The 25,041-nt window shown below is 29.0% G+C and overlaps 1 protein-coding gene across 7 annotated transcripts in view; it reads left to right on the top strand.

Moving 5' to 3' along the window:
* coro (protein coronin) overlaps positions 1-21,855 on the top strand; it is a 76,563-nt gene extending 54,708 nt beyond the window's left edge. For 6 of the 7 annotated variants that reach the window (XM_075313237.1, XM_075313234.1, XM_075313239.1 and 3 more), the window contains 5 exons: positions 15,577-15,843; positions 16,494-16,907; positions 16,969-17,262; positions 21,259-21,456; positions 21,545-21,855. In XM_075313237.1, the coding sequence (XP_075169352.1) occupies positions 15,577-15,843; positions 16,494-16,907; positions 16,969-17,262; positions 21,259-21,456; positions 21,545-21,796 (1,425 nt within the window). In that variant the 3' untranslated portion in view covers positions 21,797-21,855. The remainder of the gene's footprint in view (positions 1-15,576; positions 15,844-16,493; positions 16,908-16,968; positions 17,263-21,258; positions 21,457-21,544) is intronic. The other variant, XM_075313240.1, reaches the window with a different exon arrangement.
* The last annotated feature ends 3,186 nt before the right edge of the window (positions 21,856-25,041 follow it).

Genomic DNA, 25,041 nt, shown 5'->3' with positions numbered 1-25,041 from the left:
GAAAATTTAATTTAAAATTTATAATTATTTTTTTTCACTTGCTTACAGAAAATTTTGTAGTTTGAAGGAAAAACTTGGAGTTAAAAATTATAAGAATGTCTTTAGTGCCATACGAAGTTCAAGATCAAGTCGCATTTGTAGTAAAATTTACAAATAATGAACTATTTTGTGAGAAGTACGAAATGAGTAAATCTGTATCTTCATTTGTGTATATTTTTTCCCGTTCTTTAATTCATTTAACTAAGGCAAGCAAAAAATTATTAGAGTAAAAGAAACTTTCTCCAAACATAATAATTCTATGAACTGAAATAAATTTAAATTGGCTTTAACTTTATTTCAGTTGAAATTTTCGAACAAATTGTGTCAGTTTTGTTAAGGATGGGACATCCAGTGCTGTCAATTTGCCAATTGACGATTTTTTACTCAAAAAATAGAAAATGCCGATTATCCCACTTTTGCTTCGAAAATGACGATATTAGCTGGGTTCAAAATTTTTTACTGGAAGTCGTTCATTTACACCAAAAAGCCAGCAAAAGAGAGACATTTTACATATAAAGAAATTGCAAGTTTCTTCCCAGTTTTTTTGTAGCAAACAAAACTCTAGTACAATGAACAGTTTTGCAATAAATATAAGAAGTGAAACAAGTGATTGAAGTAGAAAGTTGGGCGGGTTCGACTATCTCATACACTCAAAGGAAGTTTACTTGAATCCAAAGATTTTGACCTTCCCTTAAGGATTTTGGTATTGATTCCGAGCCATAGATGCACCTTCTTTAAAATAAGGACATTTTTAAGGACCTTTGTAGCTTTAAATATAGTATCAATAAAATTAGAATACAGAAACGTAGAAACAACTGCCAGTTATTTGTGTCCTACTGAATTGTAAACCAAATATTTAAAAGATATGACTAAAATAAGTTTGCGAAATAAACCTAAGTCTCAATTTGGGAAAATAGGGCGATGAGAGCTATATGTAAATCTTATTTGAAATCGGTCGATAAATATATATGGGGGCTATATCTAAATTTGATCCGATTTTTTTTCCAAATTCAATAGGATGCGTTTGTTGCTTTTAAAGTTTTAATTTTTCGTTATGTTGTTTTTTTTTTTATTGAAATGCATAGTTGTGTATGTTAATTTTCGGATTTTTTATATGAAACAAATGATTTTGTTTTGATTTTACCCAAAAAAATGTGTTTTACTTTACTATTATTTACATTGGGGACGTCCTCTATTGAATTAAATCGGATCACTTATATTGATTTAAAAAAAATTGTGTGGACAAATGTGAAATCTCAAATTTGAAAAGAGTCGACTTGAGCAAAAATCAAAAAAACCTTATAACTCTAAAAGGACACCAAAAGGATTTTGGTATTGATTGGGAGCGAAAGATACGTCTCATGTCAGTAATGTAAATTTTTTAGGGAATTATCTAGTTTAATTTCCATGAACCAAAATAGAGTTAAATTGGCTTAGTGTCTTGGATGGTTTACTTGTTATTGAGTATATGACTTGGCCGGAAAATCCAAATTTGAAAAAAGCAAAGTTCATAACCTTTTCTATAATAAAATTTTTCTTATTCTAAGAAAATGTTTCCTACATTTCAAACTATTTTAGTGTGATCTTAAAGTTCATGATGATCCACTTTCTTAAGAAAATGTTCTTGTAATCATTAGAAGGGAAAACGTAACTTTTTGAATCTACGCAAAGTATGCGATCACGATATAAACCAAATAAAATATCCGTGGAAGTAAATTTCTATTTTATTTTTCTTTTTTTTTCATTCATCTGTTTCTTTGACGTTGTCTAATGCGGGGGTTTTTTTGCGCGCGTTACCCCATTTTCTTGGCCAATGGCCAATAGAACACTGCTTCTCATACATATATTATAACGCATGAACCAATCAAGTATTTTTCTATTTATAAATAATTTCTGCTTCATTTCCCAAAAATAGTCACAAATGAATACTGCCTTTTTGTTCTTATTCTCAATTTTATTTAATATTCAAATTTGGTCACTGTAGGATAAATTCGTTGTTTGCGGTATTCACCGTGATGGTGATTATTATTGTGTCTTAAATTTACGGTCTTAGCGAAATGTTTGAGCATGTGGTTGGAAAATTTGGAACGCCAATGTTTATATTGATGTAGCAATATGAGTTTTCCATCATCATTTTCTATGATATTCAAAAAAAGTTAACACACTTTCTGTTATACACTGAGGGCAAACAAATTTATATTTAAAAACAAATATTGTATGACCTAATTTTTGGGATAATTTGCTTAATATAAAAACTATTGTTAGTGTTAAAAAGAAGGAAGCAAATACTGACTTAGGTCGACCCGTACAAAACGGCTGGTGTTGAATGGATAGCTAGCACGGTTGCCACAGTTGGCAAAATTTTCTATAAAAATAAAAATTTAACAAAATTTTCTACAGAAATAAAAATTTTACAAAATTTTCTATAATATATAAATTTTACAAAATTATCTATAGAAATAAAATGTTGACAAAATTTTCTATAGAACTAAAATTTTGAAAAATTTTTTCCATATAACTAAAATTTTGACAACATTTTCTATAGAACTAAAATTTTGAAAATTTTTGTATAGAAATAAAATTTTGACAAAATTGTATGTAGAAATAAAATTTTGAAAATTTTTTCTATAGAAATAAAGTTTTGACAAAATGTTCTATCGAAATAAAGTTTTGATTTTTTCTATAGAAATAAAATTTTGACAAAATTTTCCATAGAATTAAACTTTTGACAAAATTTTCTATAGAAATAAAATGTTGACAAAATTTTCTGTAGACATAAAATTTTGATAAAATTTTCTATAGAAATAAAATTTTTAAAAAATTTTGTATAGAAATAAAATTTTTGACAAAATTTTCTATAGAAATAAAATTTTGACATTTTCTATAGAAATAAAATGTTGACAAATATTTCTGTATACATAAAATTTTGACAACATTTTCTATAGAAATAAATTTTTGACAAAATTTTCTGTAGAAATAAAATTTTGACAAAATTGTCTATAGAAATAAAATGTTGACAAAATTTTCTGTAGACATAAAATTTTGATTAAATTTTCTATAGAAATAAAATTTTTAAAAAATTTTGTATAGAAATAAAATTTTTGACAAAATTTTCTATAGAAATAAAATTTTGACATTTTCTATAGAAATAAAATGTTGACAAAATTTTCTGTATACATAAAATTTTGACAACATTTTCTATAGAAATAAATTTTTGACAAAATTTTCTGTAGAAATAAAATTTTGACAAAATTGTCTATAGAAATAAAATGTTGACAAAATTTTCTATAGAAATAAAATTTTGGGAAAATTTTCAATAGAAATAAAATTTTGACAAAATTTTCTATAGAAATAATATTTTGACAAAGTTTTCTATAGAAATAACATATTGACAAAATTTTGTTTAGTATAAAATTTTGAAAAAAAAATTTCTATAGAAATAAAATTTTGACAAAATTTTCTATAAAAATAAACTTTTGACAAAATTTTCCATAGAAATAAACTTTTGAAAAAATTTTCTATAGAAATAAACTTTTGACAACATTTTCTATAGAAATAAAATGTTGACAAAATTTTCTATAGAAATAAAATGTTGACAAAATTTTCTATAGAAATAGAATTTTGACAACATTTTCTAAAGAAATAAATTTTTGACAAAATTTTCTGTAGAAATAAAATTTTGACAAAATTGTCTATAGAAATAAAATGTTGACAAAATTTTCTATAGAAATAAAATTTTGGGAAAATTTTCAACAGAAATAAAATTTTGACAAAATTTTCAATAGAAATAAAATTTGGACAAAATTTTCTATAGAAATAAAATTTTGACAAAATTTTCTATAGAAATAAAATTTTGATAAAAATTTTTCTAAAATTTTCTATAGAAATATGGAAAATGGGAGCCACCGTGGTGCAATGGTTAGCATGCCCGCCTTGCATACACAAGGTCGTGGGTTCGATTCCTGCTTCGACCGAACACCAAAAAGTTTTTCAGCGGTGGATTATCCCACCTCAGTAATGCTGGTGACATTTCTGAGGGTTTCAAAACTTCCCTAAGTGGTTTCACTGCAATGTGGAACGCCGTTCGGACTCGGCTATAAAAAGGAGGTCCCTTGTCATTGAGCTTAACATGAAATCGGGCAGCACTCAGTGATAAGAGAGAAGTTCACCAATGTGGTATCACAATGGACTGAATAGTCTAAGAGAGCCTGATACATCGGGTTGCCACCTAACCTACCTAACCTTCTATAGAAATAAAATTTTGACAAAATTTTCTATAGAAATAAAATTTTGACAAAATTTTCTATAGAAATAAAATTTTGACAAAATTTTCTATAGAAATACAATTTTGACAAAATTTTCTATAGAAATAAATTTTTGACAAAATTTTCTATAGAAATAAAATTTTGACAAAATTTTCTATAGAAATAAAATTTTGACAAAATTTTCTATAGAAATAAAATTTGGACAACATTTTCTATAGAAATAAAATTTGGACAAAATGTTCTATAGAAATAAAATTTTAACAAAATTTTCTATAGAAATGAAATTTTAACAAAATTTTCAATAGAAATAATATTTTTACAAAATTTTCTATGGAAATCAAATTTTGACAAAATTTTCTATAGAAATAAAATTTTGATAAAATATTCTATAGAAATAAAATTTTGATAAAATTTTCTATACCGAAAGAATTTTCTTCGTAAAAAGAACGAAAAATTTCATTAAAAGTACGAAGTTTGTCATTGTTTCGTATTTTACGAAGAAAAGTTTCGTAAATTTTAGGAAGAAAAGTTCTTCCAAATTGTTCGTAGTTTGTAAGAAAAAAATTCGTACTTTTTATGAAACATTTTCGTACTTTTTATGAAACAATTTCGTTCTTTTATGAAATTGGTTCGTACTTTATATGAAAAACTTTCGTACTTTTTATGAAAATGTTTCGTACTTTTTATGAAAAAATTTCGTACTTTTTTTTGTAAAAAAAATTTTTAGTCGAAAGTACATTTGGTTGTAGTAACAAGTATGACAAATGTCATCACTACTTTATATCTTAAGTTTTTGAATAATTTTTAGATTCATTGCATCACTTTTATTCATAGCACGCTACCACCCAAATGAGAAGTAGCATAGACATGCATAAAAAAGTAGAATAAAGGAATACACTCAAGCACATTATAAGAGGCAATTTTATATCGCGAACGGAAATTTTACAACTTCAGTGAAACTTCTTGGTTATTTTAAAGAATATGTTTCGCACTTTTTATGAAGAATTTTGAACGCAAAATGTTTCGCAAAAATCATGAAGTATGAATAAAGTTTCGTTAAAAGTACGAAATTTTTACGAAGAAAAATTAATGTAGAATATTTCGTTAACATTTCGTATATTCGTAAAATGTTCTTCGTAAAATTTAAAAAAAATGAGTGAATATTTTGTTGTTTTAATTAAGAATTCTAGAATAATAGTTAATGAAGAAGAGAATTCTTTCGGTATAAGAAATAAAATTGTGACAAAATTTTCTATAGAAATAAAATTTTGACAAAATTTTCTATAGAAATAAAATTTTGACAAATTTTTTTTTAGAATGTGGGCATAATACATTAATTTCTCAAGGATTTCTTTGTCAAATAGAAAAAAACATACAAATCTAAGAAATAAAGGGTGATACGATCAAAATTTGGTCAATATAAACTTGACGTATTTCTTTCAATTTTGCATTTAAAAAACTTGAACACCCCTCATTTTGAAGGTGTGTGTGTGTAGAATGTTGCTCCTATTTTGATTTTGTATTTCACTCTTCAGGTTTCAAAATCCCGTTCAAGCAAGAAGAGCAGCGTATCAAAATTTTGCTCGCGCATCGCGAAAATCCGAGCTACTCGCACGCAAAGCTGGCAAAATCGCTAAAAGTTGCCAAATCAACCGTTACAAATGTAATTAAAGTGTTTGGGGAACGTTTGTCGACAGCCAGGAAGTCTGGATCGTGGGTAATCGAAAACCGGAAGCCGCTGAGACGACAAAGAGAGTTGCCGCTAGTTTCAAGCGAAACCCTAACCTCTCTCTCCGAGATGCCGCAAATAAGCTGGGTGTATCGTCTACAACCGTGCATCGAGCCAAAAAACAAGCCGGACTTACAAGAAGGTAGTGACTCCAAATCGCGATTATAAACAAAATACTACGGCCAAAGCGCGATCCCGGAGGCTGTACACGACGATGCTGACGAAGTTTGACTGCGTGGTAATGGACAACGAAACCTACGTCAAAGCCGACTACAAGCAGCTTCCGGGACAGGAGTTTTATACGGCAAAAGGAAGGGGAAAGGTAGCAGATATTTTCAAGCACATAAAACTGTCAAAGTTCGCAAAGAAATATCTGGTTTGGCAAGCCATCTGTACCTGTGGCTTGAAAAGCAGCATTTTCATAGCTTCCGGGACTGTCAACCAAGAAATTTACGTGAAAGAGTGTTTGAATAAACGTCTGCTGCCTTTCCTGAAGAAACACGGTTGTTCCGTACTGTTTTGGCCGGATTTGGCATCTTGCCATTACGGTAAAAAGGCCATGGAGTGGTACGCCGCCAACAACGTGCAGGTGGTTCCCAAAGACAAGAACCCTCCCAACACGCCAGAGCTCCGCCCAATTGAGAAATACTGGGCTATTGTCAAGCGGAACCTAAAGAAGGCCAAAAAAACTGCTAAGGACGAGCAGCAGTTCAAGGCAAACTGGCTTTCTGCGGCGAAGAAGGTGGACAAGGTGGCTGTACAAAATCTGATGGCAGGTGTCAAGCGTGAGGCCCAGCAATTCGGATTTGGAAAAGCGAAAGCCTAACTGAATATTTTTCCTGAATTTTATACTAATTGAACTTGAAAAATAAATTTAATTTGATTTTTTAAATAAACGATTTCACCGATTTACACGCGTTTTCCCTTGACCAAATTTTGACCGTATCACCCTTTAACAACAAATAATAGAGAACATTAATATTGTTATTTCTGTTAATGTAATATTTGAAAAATCCCTAATATTATGACTCATTTGCGAATTAAGATAATGAACCATATAGTATTGTATATTTTAACCCTATTGTATTTTATATGAGAGGGTAGTAATGAAATAGAAAACATTTATTGTCATATATAATTTTATAACGTAGTGGCAGTTGAATAGCGTAAATAAAATTAAGTTTTGTAAATAGATTTCTAAATAGTATCATAACCGCAAGTGATTACGATGCTTCTAGAGAAAAGAAGGTTTTAACATCTTTCACTTTGTAGTTGGCGATATTAAGAAATCTTTATGTTAATCTATTTTTTCAGTGTACTGATATTTGATTTGAATATATGAAATGACAGATTGCTTGATGTTTCCATAAATTTTCCTGCTTAAAAACAGAAATGACTATCTTCTGTTTTTTTTATTGGTAATGGTTCATTGTAAAAAGTATTCCACTCATGTTTCTTACCATTATCGAAAATATCATGACATTTTATGATTTATAACAGATTACTCAAATCATCGTGGGAATAAAACGTATAATGTTCAATGACCCTACTCAGCTCTTTGCTAACAAAATAGGCTAGAACTAATTTCTTCCAAAACACTGTATATTATTTACATATTTATTAATTCATTGTTTTGACATAACCAACATTCAATGAAAGTGCAAGTTTTGAATATATTTCATATATTTCTTAATCGTGCTGGAGGTGTAGTCAAATCTCCGCCGCCGTGTATCAAAGATCATTTCAAATTATAATCATCATCATAATCATCACATAATACCATGGTAAAATGAATTTGCATTTCATTAGCATTGCCATCACCACCATATTATGGCACCATTTCAATATTGATGGTGTTGTTCCACTCAAATTCAACCCAGTTTCGCAAATGCATATAAATGTGCGATTAAATTTATGACAAAAAGAAGCGCAAAATTTCTATATTAAATCTTATGCATAAATTTATAATCATCCACTCATACATATGTATGTATGTGTTACTAAGAATATCTCCCTCGCTCTCGCAATAACTGTCAAAATCTATTATTATTATTAGTCTTGTTAGGAATTGACACCTGCTTTAACTACACACACGTCACAGTTCTATTCTATAAGTATGTATATCCGGCGGATATGTATTCAAAACAAACAAACAAACAAAAACTAGAAGAGAAATGAATATTTGTATAGCCACAGTATACAAATAAGCACATACTACGAGTATGTTGGCATAGCTTATGTGCTAAGATCACATCTGAGAGATTTTGCAATATCGCAGACCTGTAAATATGTTAAAAATGCTTTATGACAATTTCGATTTAGCCCAAGACAAAAGGAAGCACTCGATTAGACTGGCCCACACCGAGGTGTTTTCTAATTATTACGAAGGTTGTCTTTTATATTTCGGGATTATAGAACAAAAACAAATATTAATCATCGATAATCGCTTTATTGCTTTCCAAAGTATTCCCCATTAAGAACCAATTGTCGAAGCACTTTTGCCACTCTGAGATATCTCCAAAACATGCATTCTGAACGCATCAACTGCTTCTCCAGCTGTCGAAAAACATTGACTGCTTATTTTATTTTTTTATGGACGGGAATGAAAAGATTTCATTCACTGCCAAGTTAGCACAGTACGATGGATGACTTATCAAATCGAAAAAAGGCAATTTTTTGCTTGAAAATGCTTCGTTCGCTAGCAACTTTTGTTAGATTTGGCACATCTTGACTGTGCCGACTGTTCTTTACGTTCGGGCTCTTACGCGTAAATCCTCGATTTATCACTTCCCAGCAAAAAATTTGGAAGTTGTTCTAAAGGCATCACTTTAAAACCACTTCCAAAAATGTCCTCCCAAAGATGTTATTTATTTTATCTGTACAGAAAGTTATTTTGATTAAATTTTTTATAACTCGCTTTTTTTAAATAGGTTGAAAGAAATAAATAGGTTGTAATAAATAATAAAATGTTACAAATTATTTAAATTTTATCGAAAAAATTCTAAATTCATTATAGAAAAAATTGCGATTTTTTGAAAATATTCAGAGTCAAATGTTTCAATCAAGCGTTAGAATGCATTAAAACTCATAAAAAATAATTGTCTGGCAAAATATCACAAAATTTTTCAATTCACATTCAAAACACTGAATTCGGATCACACCTAAAGAAGTGATGCATATTCAGTGCAACGACTGTTGAAATAGTGGTCATCCGTCATCATGTTAAAATCTGCCCCAATTTTGCACCACTTCCGGATCCAAAAAAAACATTTTCACTACTTTTTTTTGGCAACGCTTTTTCGCTGGGTTGTCACGGTGTAATAGACGTGTTTCGTGGGTGTATACATATCCCTTTAATTGCAATTTTGAATTTGATTAAATTTTATTCCTATAGAATATTTTGCCAAAATGTTATTTCTATAGAAAATTTTGCCAAAATTTTATTTTTATAGAAAAATTTGTCACAATTTTATTTCTTTAGAAAATTTCGCCAAAATTTTATTTCTTTAGAAAATTTTATCAAACTTTTATTTCTTTAGAAAATTTCGTCAAAATTTTACGTCTATATAAAATTTTGTCAAAATTTTATTACTATAGAAAATTTTGTCAAAAATTTATTTCTATGGAAAATTTTGTCTAAATGTTATTTCTATAGAAAAATGTTATTTCTATAGAAAAATTTAGAAAATTTCGCCAAAATTTTATTTCTATAGAAAATCTTGTCAAAATTTTATTTCTATCGAAAATTTTGTCAAAGTGTTATTTCTATAGAAAATTTTGTCAAAATTTGTATTGTATTACTTTAGAAAAATTTGTCAAAAATTTATTTCTATGGAAAATTTTGTCAAAATGTTATTTCTATAGAAAATTTTGTCTAAATTTTATTTCTATACAAAATTTTGTCAAAATTTTATTTCTATACACGGATGAAAAAGACTGTTTTTCATATGTTTGGCTATAAACATTATATGTTTGGAACACAAATTTTTAAACACAATATTTTTGAGTGCAAGCATATAATGTTCATAAACTAGCATAACATGTTTGGGACATATATGTTAATATGTTAGAACATATTATGTTTGGGACATAAAATGTTTGTAAATATAATATGCTTGGATGCAAACATATATTAATTTAGAAATAGCCTATAAACATATATGTGTTTAGTAGCTTGGAGCGCTATTTAACAGGGAGCGATATTGAATTAAGTTGGTGGTTGTTGCTTGTTATTACAAAACTAACATTTTATTTTTCCTTGGGCAATTGATCAGCTACTTCTTTGATCCTTACAAACTGTGTGGTCCGCTGTTCGAATCCCCGTCCGGCAAAAGGTAAAATTAAAATAAAAAAAAAATCATACAATTGAATAATTTCTTCTACAATGTTTGTATTACAGAAAAAGGTGCTAAGAACTAAAAAATCTCGTGGAAGTGAGAAAGATGTGGGGGAATATACAATTGGGCAGAAACAAAATTTTGAGCATTCAGGTCGAAAACCTATGTTGTTAGCACCTATATTACCTGTTTATTTTCATAATTCATTATGATTGTAAATATATAAATAAATAAATAAAATTTTGAGCACAATATTGTTTGGGAGAATTTTTTTAAGCATATAATATTTTTGGGTGCAAAATGCTTCCAGACATATTATATGTTCACATAATAACATATTGTTCTTTGGAAGACAACATTATTGAATTTGGATGCAAAAATACAAAATGTTTGGAACTTAGACTACCCAAACATATATTGTTTAGACCAATATGCTTTCAAACATATTATATATTGGAAGAGATCAAACATATAAATGTTTGGGCAATACCCAAAAATGTATATGCTTGAAGCAAAATATGTTTGGGAGTATATGTTACAGAAGCGATTTTTTGTGAGCGTGTACAAAGTTTTGTCAAAATGTTATTTCTTTAGAAAATTTCGTCAAAAATGTATTTCTATGGAAAATTTTGTCAAAACTTTATAGAAAATTTTGTCAAAATTTTATTTCTATAGAAATTTTTCTCAAAATATTACTAAAGAAAATTTTGTCAAAATTTTATTTATAACATAAATTTTGTCAAAATTTTATTTCTATAGAAAATTTTATCAAAATTTTATTTCTATAGAAAATTTTATCAACATTTTATTTCTACAGAAAATTTTGTCAAAATTTTATTTCTATAGAAAATTTTTTAAAAATGTTATTTCTATAGAAAATTTTGTCAATATTTTATTTCTATAGAAAATTTTGTCATAATTTTATTTCCATTGAAAATTTTGTCAAAATTTTATTTCTATAGAAAGTTTTGTCAACAGTTTATTTCTCTAGAAAATTTTGTCAAAATTTTATTTCTCTAGAAAATTTTGTCAAAATTGTATTTCTATTGAAAATTTTGTCAAAATTTTATTTCTATACAAAATTTTGCCAAAATTTTATTTCTGTAGAAAATTTTGTCAACATTTTATTTCTAAAGAAAATTTTTTCAAAAGTTTATTTCTATAGAAAATTTTGCCAAAATTTTATTTCTAATTATACAATTATTTTTCGAGCTTTATGCACGCTCACAAAAAATCGCTTCTGTAACATATACTCCCAAACATATTTTGCTTCAAGCATATACATTTTTGGGTATTGCCCAAACATTTATATGTTTGATCTCTTCCAATATGTAATATGTTTGAAAGCATGTTGGTCTAAACAATATATGTTTGGGTAGTCTAAGTTCCAAACATTTTGTATTTTTGCATCCAAATTCAATAATGTTGTCTTCCAAAAAACAATATGTTATTATGTGAACATATAATATGTTTGGAAGCATTTTGCACCCAAAAATATTATATGCTTAAAAAAAATTCTCCCAAACAATATTGTGCTCAAAATTTTATTTATTTATTTATATATTTACAATCATAATGAATTATGAAAATAAACAGGTAATATAGGTGCTAACAACATAGGTTTTCGACCTGAATGCTCAAAATTTTGTTTCTGCCCAATTGTATATTCCCCCACATCTTTCTCACTTCCACGAGATTTTTTAGTTCTTAGCACCTTTTTCTGTAATACAAACATTGTAGAAGAAATTATTCAATTGTATGATTTTTTTTTTATTTTAATTTTACCTTTTGCCGGACGGGGATTCGAACAGCGGACCACACAATCAATTGATCAATTGCCCAAGGAAAAATAAAATGTTAATTTTGTAATAACAAGCAACAACCACCAACTTAATTCAATATCGCTCCCTGTTAAATAGCGCTCCAAGCTACTAAACACATATATGTTTATAGGCTATATCTAAATTAATATATGTTTGCATCCAAGCATATTATATTTAAAAACATTTTATGTCCCAAACATAATATGTTCTAACATATTAACATATATGTCCCAAACATGTTATGCTAGTTTATGAACATTATATGCTTGCACTCAAAAATATTGTGTTTAAAAATTTGTGTTCCAAACATATAATGTTTATAGCCAAACATATGAAAAACAGTATTTTTCATCCGTGTGGACAGATATAGATTAAGGAACATGGATAAAAGAGCCATTGGAAAGAAAACGCCAGATATAAATCTATACACGCCTTGACTGTACATGTTTCGGTTTGGGCGAATGAACCTTTCCACAGCCTTTAGTATAGATCTGGCTGGGAGAGATAACTCAATTTTGGGCCCTTTATGCTAACTCCTTATGGAGAAAACATTTGGGAAATTTCCTCTTACAAATTGAATCATCTTTTCTCCCACTGTACATCATCTTTTCATATAACTTACAAGTCCCTTAATCTTATTTTTATTTCGTTTTGTTACATACACCCTAATAAAAAATCGCTTCTGTAACATATACTCCCAAACATATTTTGCTTCAAGCATATACATTTTTGGGTATTGCCCAAACATTTATATGTTTGATCTCTTCCAATATGTAATATGTTTGAAAGCATGTTGGTCTAAACAATATATGTTTGGGTAGTCTAAGTTCCAAACATTTTGTATTTTTGCATCCAAATTCAATAATGTTGTCTTCCAAAAAACAATATGTTATTATGTGAACATATAATATGTTTGGAAGCATTTTGCACCCAATAATATTATATGCTTAAAAAAAATTCTCCCAAACAATATTGTGCTCAAAATTTTATTTATTTATTTATTTATTTACAATCATGACGAATTATGAAAATAAACAGGTAATATAGGTGCTAACAACATAGGTTTTCGACCTGAATGCTCAAAATTTTGTTTCTGCCTAATTGTATATTCCCCCACATCTTTCTCACTTCCACGACATTTTTTAGATCTTAGCACCTTTTTCTGTAATACAAACATTGTAGAAGAAATTATTCAATTTTTTTGTTTTAATTTTACCTTTTGCCAGCGGGGATTCGAACAGCGGATCACACAGTTTGTAAGGATCAAAGAAGTAGCTGATCAATTGCCCAAGGAAAAATAAAATGTTAATTTTGTAATAACAAGCAACAACCACCAACTTAATTCAATATCGCTCCCTGTTAAATAGCGCTCCAAGCTACTAAACACATATATGTTTATAGGCTATTTCTAAATTAATATATGTTTGCATCCAAGCATATTATATTTACAAACATTTTATGTCCCAAACATAATATGTTCTAACATATTAACATATATGTCCCAAACATGTTATGTTAGTTTATGAACATTATATGCTTGCACTCAAAAATATTGTGTTTAAAAATTTGTGTTCCAAACATATAATGTTTATAGCCAAACATATGAAAAACAGTCTTTTTCATCCTTGTAGTAATGCAACAACACGAAATTTATTTTTAGAAAGCTAATTTGTTAGAGTTCACCTAAGTGGTGAACAGTCGAACAATGCTTATTGTTTCTACAGTCAACTACAACATGTGACAATTTACAGAAACTGGTTTCCAGGATACAACAACAATTCTAACGCGTACATTAGTCGTGTTTTTCCTAGTTTTACGACGGGCTCATCGTTGCTTATTATATTTCATGTTAGCCTGATACCGAAACAAATGCATTATATCTAATTATACAACTATTTTTCTAGCTTTATGGGCAGATAGATTAAGGAACATGGTTAATAGAGCCATTGAAAAGTAAACGCCAGATACAAATCTATACACGCCTGGACTGTACATGTTTCGGTTCGGGCGAATGAACCTTTCCACAGCCTTTAGTAATGTATCTGTCCATAAAGCTCGAAAAATAATTGTATAATTAGATATAATGCATTTGGACGTCAATTGCCTGTTTCGGTATCAGGCTAACATGAAATATATTTTTTTTGGCATGAAAATAACATTATTTCTTACGAAATATTTTGTCAAAATTTTATTTCTATAGAAAATTTTCTCAAAATTTTATTACTAAAGAAAATTTTGTCAAAAAATTATTTCTATGGAACAAGAAATGTTTTTTTTTTGGACGGTGAACATGTAACATGTTTGTCATAACTATGTTATTTTCGCGGACATTATGTATATGATTTCGACAATCTTGTTATTTTTTTTTTTTTGGTTTGGCAAGAAAATAACATGTTTTCCACACCCACGCAGAGAAAACTATCTCTACAATTTTTCCAATTAAAATTTTAAAATTTTACAAAATTTTATTTTTAACGAAATATTTTGTCAAAATTTTATTTCTATAGAAAATTTTCTCAAAATTTTATTACTAAAGAAAATTTTGTCAAAAAATTATTTCTATGGAACATGATCACCTTCTAGAGCTAAAAATGTTTTTTTTTTTGACGGTGAACATGTAACATGTTAGTCGTAACTATGTTATTTTAGCGGACATTATATATATGATTTCGACAATCTTGTTATTTTTTTTTTTTTTTTGGCAAGAAAATAACATTTTCTCCACACGTACGCAGAGAAAAATATCTCTAAAATTTTTCTAATTAAATTTTTAATAATTTAATTAATTAACTAACAAAAATTAACTGTACAAATATTTTTTTTTTTTGTGTCAATTGATTTTTTAATTGTCATTGATACTACAATTTCTCTGGTTAAAGAAATTTAAATTAAAAATTAGTCGCACCAATAAATTTCGTGATTAAAGACAAAACATACTTTTTTCTCTGCAATAGTACTCGGGTGGTAGGCAACGTATCGGGGTATTTATTAGGTCTTTACCTAATACCCTTAGACCTTCCAAGGTTTTAAGCCGAAAGGTAAAACGATCACAATGGTCCCTGGACCGAATAAAAAAGGAACAAATTGAGCTACAGGCTGTTGACAAATCCACCCCATTCTCATGAATTGATTCTATGTCATTATTAATTGTTTTTCTTTTTCAAACTTACAAAATGGCCTTCCCCACAGTTGGGAAAGGGGCGAAGGGAATGTTCTATAAAATAGATAATATAAAAAGTTTATGTTATTTCACTTTACTTTTGTAACCTTATGCACATTTTACTTGGGTTAGTTTAGATAAGGCGTCATGGCAGCTTGGTTAGCTCCAGTAAAAAATTAATACCATTCAATTTATTTACATTTTTATTTATATTTTCTTTAAGGTTGGACGCATTGCTGCCGATCATCCTCTTGTAGGTGGTCACAAAGGTCCTGTTCTAGATATTGCCTGGTGTCCTCACAATGACAATGTAATCGCTTCCGGTTCTGAAGATTGTGTCGTTAAAGTTTGGCAAATTCCAGACGGTGGCTTATCGAGGACCCTAACAGAACCTGTTGTCGATTTAGTGTTCCATCAGCGTCGTGTTGGTCTTGTTGTGTGGCATCCCTCCGCTTTAAATGTTCTACTGACAGCTGGTTCAGATAATCAGGTAAGTGACGAATGACAATAAATGTCTCGTTTAAGAGATTTCGCATTAAATCACTGAAACAAGCGCCCTATGTGACAAACTTGAATAAAATTTTTGTATGAAATTGACACTGAGATTATGAAACAAATTATAATCTAAAGTACAGATTAGAAATTTTCGCTATATATGTCCGTCCGTCGACCATTTTCTGCCAGTCTACGCCTCCGCCGAATTGACTCTTCTCCACGTATATTTAACCGCCAAATAATTAAAAATATTTGTTTAAAACGGAAATAAATATTTATAACTTTTGAATTTTTTGCAAAAATTTTGCTATAAAAAAATTTGCAACATCCGCGCTCAGAAGATATGAAAGAAATGTAAATGTGATTGTAAGAGTCTCATAACCATACGGATAACCACAATTTGATTTTATAATTTATAATTTTCCGCCGTCGAATACACAAATTTATATGCCAAGTCACCGCCGCCGGAGACAAGAATTTGGTGTCAGCCGCCACCGACAAATATGGGTCTGCATCATTCTTTGCTCAAGATAATGTCATATTAGACTACCTTGTAAAAATCGTGATCTTGAATCGCAGATGATACAATGTCAAGTCTCATTACTAACATAACCTCAAATTGATGTGTTTCTCTTTCACTTCTAGGTTGTCATTTGGAACGTTGGTACTGGTGAAATTCTGGTACACATTGACTCACATCCCGATATTGTCTACAGTGCCTGCTTTAATTGGGATGGCTCAAAGTTGGTTACCACCTGCAAGGATAAAAAGATTCGCATCTATGATCCCCGCACTGGTGAAGTTGAAAGTGAAGCAATATGTCACGAAGGCTCAAAGGCCACAAGAGCCATATTCCTGCGCCATGGTTTAATCTTTACAACCGGTTTTAATCGATCATCCGAACGGCAATATTCATTGCGCGCTCCCGATGCACTCAGTGATCCTATTGTAATGGTTGAATTGGATACATCAAACGGTGTAATGTTCCCACTCTATGACCCTGATACCAATTTAATTTACCTCTGTGGTAAAGGTGATTCTGTGATCAGATATTTTGAAGTAAGTTCACATTTTGTTTTGCAATGAAAATTGTATTTTCATTTGTTTCGTTCAAATCTAGGTCACCCCAGAGCCACCATTTGTTCATTATATCAATACCTTCCAAACACCCGATCCACAACGTGGCATTGGTATGATGCCCAAGCGTGGTTGCGATGTCACAACCTGTGAAATTTCCAAATTTTACCGTCTCAACAATAATGGCCTGTGTCAAGTCATCTCAATGACTGTGCCCCGCAAATCGGATTTGTTCCAAGAGGACTTATATCCCGACACTTTAGCCGAAGATGCTGCCATCACTGCGGAAAAATGGATTATGGGTGAAGATGCTGACCCTGTAACCTTCTCGCTTAAAGTAAGTTTTCGCATGGCACATGCCCACAGTGCTTGCTATCAAATATTGGAATACAAAAGTAGTAGAGTTCATCGATAGGTATCATGGGCCACCATATGAATAACACAACTATGAGTTGGTCATGATCACTGATTCGTATGAACAAATAAAATTCGGGATTTTTGTCATATCGAAGAAGTTTTCTAGTGCCAATAGGTTACAACGTAGCGTTCATCGTTAGGTATCATGGGCCACCATATGAACAACACAACTATGAGTTGGTCATGACCACTGAATCCGATGAACAAATAAAATTCGTCCTTTTCTTCATATTTCAGGTTTTTTAAAATGCCATTGAAACCATTAGATGTAGATTACATCAGTAGATGTGTAACCATACCACCTTGTGAAGAGCTTTCATAGACTCATTGAACTTATTATGGTTTGTTCTACGAGAAGAGTTTCCCTACCCTGAAGTTTATTCTTGAGATTCACCGTCTATCACATTTCACTAGTAGCTACCTACTATTTACCGTGCTTTTGGAAGCACTAAATAACACATTTATGCTGGTGTATTTCCCGATTTTTATCCCTTCGCAGCTCCGTTTACCAATCTCAAAATGATTTAGGATGATTTTATTTCTATAGAAAATTTTGTCAAAAGTTTATATCTATTTTTTTTTAAATTTTATTTCTATAGCAAATTTTTTCAAAATTTTATTTGTATAGAAAATTTTATCAAAATTTTATTTCTAAAGAAAATTTTGTCAAAATTTTATTTCTATAGAAAATTTTGTATACTATTTTATTTCTATAGAAAATGTTGGCAAAATTTTATTTCTATAGAAAATCTTGCCAAAATTTTATTTCTATATATTATTTCCTCAAAATTATATTTCTATAGAAAATTTTCTCAAAATTCTATTTCTATAGCAAATTTTCTCAAATTAATATTTCTATAGAACATTTTGTCAAAATTATATTTCTATAGAAAATTTTCTCAAAATTTTATTTCTATAGCAAATTTTCTCAAAATTTTATTTCTATAGACAATTTTATATAAAAAATTTCATTTCTAAAGAAAATTTTGTCAAAATTTTATTTCTATAGACAATTTTATATAAAAAATGTCATTTCTAAAGAAAATTTTGTCAAAATTTTATTTCTATAGAAAATTTTGTCAATATTTTAGTTCTATAGGAAATTTTGTAAAAATTTTATTTCTATAGAAAATTTTGTCAAAAACTTTTTTTTTCTACAGAAAATCTTGCCAAAAATTTATTTCTATAGAATATTCCCTCAAAATTATATTTCTATAGAACATTTTCTCAAAATTTTATTTCTATAGAAAATTTTGTCAAAATTTTATTTCTATAGAAAATTTAGTCAACATTTTTTTCTATGGAAAATTTTCTCAAAATTTTATTTCTATGGAAAATTTTGTCAAAATTTTATTTCTATAGAAAATTTAGTCAACATTTTTTTCTATAGAAAATTTTCTCAAGATTTTACATCTGTAGAAAAATTTGTCAAAATTTTATTTCTATAGAAAATTTTGTCAAAATTTTAGTTCTATAGGAAATTTTGTCAAAATTTTAGTTCTATAGGAAATTTTGTCAAAAGTTTAGTTCTATAGGAAATTTTGCCAAAATTTTATTTCTATAGAAAATTTTGTCAAAATTTTATTTCTATAGAAAATTTTGTCAATATTTTATTTCTATAGAATATTTACTCAAAATTATATTTCTATAGAAAATGTTGTCAAAATTGTATTTATATAGAAAATTTTGTCAAAATTTTATTTATATAGAAAATTTAGTCAAAATTTTATTTCTATAGAAAATTTTCTCAAAATTTTATTTCTATAGAAAATTTTCTCAAAATTTTATTTCTATAGAAAATTTTGTCAAAATTTTATTTCTATAGCAAATTTTGTCAAAATTTTATTTCTATAGAAAATTTTGTCAAAATTTTAAATTTAGTATACGCACAGGATAGCAAGAGGGTTTAGATTTGGGCATAGATATTTCTATATTTTATTTCTATAGCAAATTTTATTTCTATAGAAAATTTTGTCAAAATTTTAAATTTAGTATACGCACAGGATAGCAAGAGGGTATAGATTTGGGTATAGATATTTCTATAAGAAATTTTATCAAAATTTTATTTCTACAGAAATTTTGTCAAAATTTTATTTCTATAGAAAATTTTCTCCAAATTTTATTTCTATAGACAATTTTATATAAAAAATTTCATTTCTAAAGAAAATTTTGTCAAAATTTTAGTTCTATAGGCAATTTTGTCAAAATTGTAGTTCTATAGGAAAATTTGCCAAAATTTTATTTCTATAGAAAATTTTGTCAAAATTTTATTTCTATAGAAAATTTTGTCAAAATTTTATTTCTATAGAAAATTTTCTCAAAATTTTATTTCTATAGAAATTTTTCTCAAAATTTTATTTCTATAGAAAATTGTGTCAAAATTTTATTTCTATAGAAAAATTTGTCAAAATTTTATTTCTATTGAAAATTTTGTCAAAATTTTAAATTTAGTATACGCACAGGATAGCAACAGGGTATAGATTTGAGAGTTTGCCTTTCCTAATATTTCGTCAAAATTTTATTTCTATAGAAAATTGTGTCAAAATTTTGTCAAAATGTTATTTCTATAGAAATTTTTGTCAAAATTTTATTTCTATAGCAAATTTTGTCAAAATTTTATTTCTATAGAAAATTTTGTCAAAATTTTAAATTTAGTATACGCACAGGATAGCAAGAGGGTATAGATTTGGGAGTTTGCTTTTCCTAATTTTTCGAACCTTTATAGTCAGGCAACCCTATATACCAATCACACAGATAATTATGATTTTGATCTTTCGAATAGATCTTGCCAGAGTTTTCTATTATACTTTCCATATATGTATCGTCCAAGGATGTTTGTGAAAATCTAAAATTGCACTAAGGTTAGATGGGGCCACATAAAAGACCAGTTTCTAGCATTTTAAGTATAGGAAACTGCTCTTGTTTTGCAGTACGTAATAATAACTAATAATTATAAATAAAAAATAAAAAAACATTTGCTTGGCGGCCTTTTGCATTTCTTTCTCCATATTAAAGCCACGGAAAGGGCGAAAACAGTAACTATGGTCCATTCACAAGTAGAATTATAAAACTAGCTAATTTATGATATTTTATGGTAAACATGGATCCTCTAATCAACATAATCTAGCAAAATAAATTATCGATACAGGCCAATACGCCATTAAAGGTCCCGGTTTAACATTACCACAGACCTAAAAACTAGAGTCATTCATCACTTTGTCCGAACTCATTAATATCCTTGTTTTTCCTCAACTGTGATCCAAAGATACAGGAATAGAGTCTTACAGCCGTTCGTCATATTTTTCAATGTATTCCAATATTTTTCGTTTGAAAAAAAGTTCACTTCGATTTTTGAATGCTTTTTTTGCCATGTCGTTTAATTGCGTTTTCGCCATATTTTGCCCAATTATTAATAATATGAGCTCAACATTATCCTGTGATATAATCAAATCACCTGTTCTGTCTTCCTTTGGGTTTATTTTCGAGAATGCTTCCAATCACAATTTAACACCCTATTAAGCGAAGACGATTTGTTTTTTTTTTTTTTAATGGAATGCATTTTTTAGCCTTGCAATTCTCATGAAAATAATGTTTGCACTTTTGTAACCACACATCATCATGGCTTCTTTCTTATGTCCATCACCAAAAAGAAAATAATGAAACTTCATTTCACCTAATCCATCAACCTAAACAAATAAATACCACCTTCAAATAAAACAATCAATCAATCAGTCAATCAACCATCAAACAAGTCATTCCCATCCACAACAACTAAATTATGTTGTGTTGTCATCATATGCTGTGTGTGAGAGTCCAGCCATTGCCGCCTCCACTGTCTTCATTGCTAGTTGTGTTTTGTGTTGCTTGCTTGTTCTGCAACGCCTTTTAGAACAGAATTACTAAAAAATCTAAATAGGATCGTGTTTCTATTGTACAGGGTGGCTATGTATCACAATCGGCGACAAAATCTCTGTCTGTGTCAAAGAAGGCGAATATTCTGAATAAGGGAGCCGTAGGAACCTCAAAGAGTGCCAGCAGTGCGACACTGGGATCTGGTGGCAGCAGTGCGGCCAATAATAATTCATCATCATCAGCGCCGGTTAGCGGAATAACTGTAAGTATACAGCAATGGTCACGTATGGACATGTCGTCTTTACAGACAAATTTTCTAACCAATTGTCTTCATTTCATTTTAATTACAGGAAAAGGACTTGCGTGACATTACCGATGAAATTCGCAAACTAAAGGCTATTATTGTCAAACACGAGAATCGCATACGGGCTCTAGAGGCGACAGTACGAGAGCAAGAGGATAACACCGATAGTGTTGCGCCAAAAACTAACAACACTACCAGCAGCAGCAATGACACCAAAGCCACCACCGACAGCAATAGTACCAATAAAGAAGATGCCAATGGTTCTGCTGCAGCAACAGCAGCATCGGACGATGTGTAAAACACGAAGATGCAAAACAAATCTTATTTTTCTTCTGTTCACTCTCACACACTCTCTATCTATAAAAACTGAAGCAACAAAGTTTTTTTGTTTTTGTTTTTTAATTATTTTTATTTTAAACTTGATCGTATAGAAAAAAAACAAACTACTTCATCATCTACAAATAAACGGATGTGTGATCTATCGTCCGTACCCCACCAACCAAGAAACAAAAAACCGCCAACCTTTTCTTTTAATTCCCCCCACACCTCTCTCTCTCTTTTATACAATTACCCATGTTTTATTATTATAGAGAAGACAAATACAATATTTAAACAAAAATTATAAACAAACTGATGTCACGTAAAGTAAAGAAAGAAATTATATAATGATTATTTTTTAAACGTATTTTTATTTGATTTTTTTCTATAATCTTTATTTTATGTTTAATATTAATTCATTTGTTTTTGTATTATTTTTTTATTTTTTGTATTGCTATTTCGTATTATTTTTTATGATTTACTTTCTTCATATATACATATTTATTATAGCACACAAGTCTTAACCAGAGATCCGCTCCTTTTCTCTCATTAATGTAATTTTTAATTTTTTTCTATAAAAAAAATTGTTTTTTTTTTTATAATTGTAGTCCTCGTGTTTGTATTCTTTTTAATTAATTCTATAAATTAATTTTAATTATTAAAAGAAAAAGAAAATCAGCAAGAAAACAAAACAACAAAGAGAAACCTTAATGTTAATCGTAAAAACAGAAAAAAATTGTTTTTTATTTATTTTATACTTTATATCTTTTACACAATTCCTGCTGAAACCCAAAACAAAAAATAGAAGAATGGTTTCACAAATCGACACCGATGAGTACACTTCGGAGATGGAAAATACAGTACTATAGTATTTTTTTAATACTTTTTCGCCCTGGTCAGTACCGTAGTACCCCCGCGAATTATTTAGTACCTTTTGTGTAGACATTTTTGAAACGATATCAGATTTATGGTACAATAGTTTTGACAAAATATTTTAATATTTTGAGAAAATCTTTAACAACATTATTTGCTAATAGTCTTTTAAAAATTTGGGAAAGCATACAAGTTCATGCAGGAAGAAAAGCTCGATTTTTGTCAAATAAACGATTTTATTTAATTTCAAGAATGTTTTACTCGAGCATGTGTTTCTGTATAATGCTTCCACACGAGCATTTTCTAGATAAGAAGTTATCGATCGCGTACTAAATAAATCAGAACTAATACAGTCACAGTCAAAACTTTAGACAAAAATAATCTACCAACATTTGCAGCGAATCTTACCAAAAACTACCAAAAAAATATTATTTTGCAAAAATTTATTTCTTCAGAAAGTTTTGTCAATATTTTATTTCTATAGAAAATTTTGTCACAATTTTATATCTATAGAAAATTTTGTCAAAATTTTATTTGTGTAGAATATTTGGTCAAAATTTTATTTCTATTGAAAATTTTGTCAAAATTTTATTTCTATAGGACATTTTTGCAAAATTTTATTTCTACAGAGAATTTTTGCAAAATTTTATTTCAATCATATTTGTTGTATTGATCTCAGCTTAAAAACCATTGCGTTGACAAAACTACAAGAGTAGCTTAACCAACAGAGGAAAAGAATGTTTGTCAAATTTATTTGGGCAAAGCCCTATAGACTGCAATATGGTTGGATGGACGCACGTTTCGGAATTACCACATTCCTCATCAGCATCCTCTACTTTTTTTATTTCTTTAGAAAATTTTTGTAAAATTTTATTTCTATAGAAAATTTTTGCAAAATTTTATTCTATAGAAAATTTTGTTCTTCAGAAAATTTGTCAACATTTTATTTTCTTTAAAATTCAGTCTAAAGGAACTCTTGGCAATAAACTTCCAATGGAATTTTTGTTGAAATTTAGTGAGAAGTACTTTTTCGCTCAAAAAAAAAAATACCTTTTTGGTACTTTCTTAAAAATTGTATTTTCCATCCCTGGTACACTTACGAAATGATGAAGATGATTTATATCGAAAAGGGGGTGCTATTTTATATCTACCAAATGGGCCTACCATGGACTATATGTATATTCAAAATATGGTGTTTTTTTTGTCATATGGGTCTTTATTTTTCAAACGACTTACTTTAAATATAAAATCTGATTTTCTTCAAGATAAATGAATTGCTTCGACATCTATAGGTGGGTAGTAAGTTCGAGTTTAGCCGCTAAAAACGTAATTTTTTCACGATTACTTTTCTTTAATAATCCATTTTAAGGAATACAAACTTTGTGAAAATTTGCTTTGGGCTTTTCCCCATCAAGTTATAATAAAATTTGCAACAAATATGTATAATTTCATGCATTTTTCTTACTGATTTAGTTTTCACTTTAGCGATTTTAGCGGCTAAACTCGAACTTAATACTCACCTTATGAGATTAAGATTTTCGTATGTACCATTTAGTCAAATTCTTTTGGACTATGTCCCTCCAATCTTCAATGTCGTTGAGTTGAAAACTTTTATTAGCCGAGAAAGTTTCCATAAATTCTTGTAATGCTAATTTCAGACAACATTTCACTCAAGGTTTTTTATATATTATCAACTATTTTTGAGTCATTATCAGATGTTGTTTCTTGAGCGCATCTTTCCTGCATCCAAATCGTGAACAGAGATTTACTCGTCATTGACTAAAGAGGTTCGTGGCTACTTCTCATTGTGACCAGATCTCAAAAAATGTTGCTGCTAAGTCAGCATTGAAATGAAATGCTAAAAACAATATTAAATTGCAAAAAAAATAATGCTAAATTTAAAAATGTTTTTATTAGCGAAATTATCACTGTTTATTGACGAATCCACTGAGGTGAAAATGTGTCTCATCACTGAAGATGATTTTCTTCGAAAATTGATCATCCACTGTTGCCATTTCTTGGAACCATTTAACACTTGTGACAAAAACAAAATAGCAAGTATATACAGAAGTAAGTTCGGCCAGGCCGAATCTTAAATACCCACCACCATGAATCGAATATAACAGTTACCTTTGAAAACTCTTCGTCGTAGCGTGTTACTTGATAATGTATAGAATGATAATATATTGAAATGATGTGGAAGTTTTACTTTCAGATTCAAGCAACTTTCATGATCAGTGCGCCTTCAGGCCTTCCAATTTCAGTCAAATCGAATAAAAACTACAGTTTATATAAGCTAAAAATATGCACCGATACACACACCTAGTTGTGGTTCTGAAAAACCTACAGAAT

The sequence above is a fragment of the Haematobia irritans genome, chromosome 5 (assembly GCF_050003625.1).
Source record: "Haematobia irritans isolate KBUSLIRL chromosome 5, ASM5000362v1, whole genome shotgun sequence".
Classification (NCBI taxonomy): domain Eukaryota; kingdom Metazoa; phylum Arthropoda; class Insecta; order Diptera; family Muscidae; genus Haematobia; species Haematobia irritans.
The sequence above is the reverse complement of the archived record's forward strand: the minus strand, read 5'-3'. Positions and strand labels throughout refer to the sequence as shown.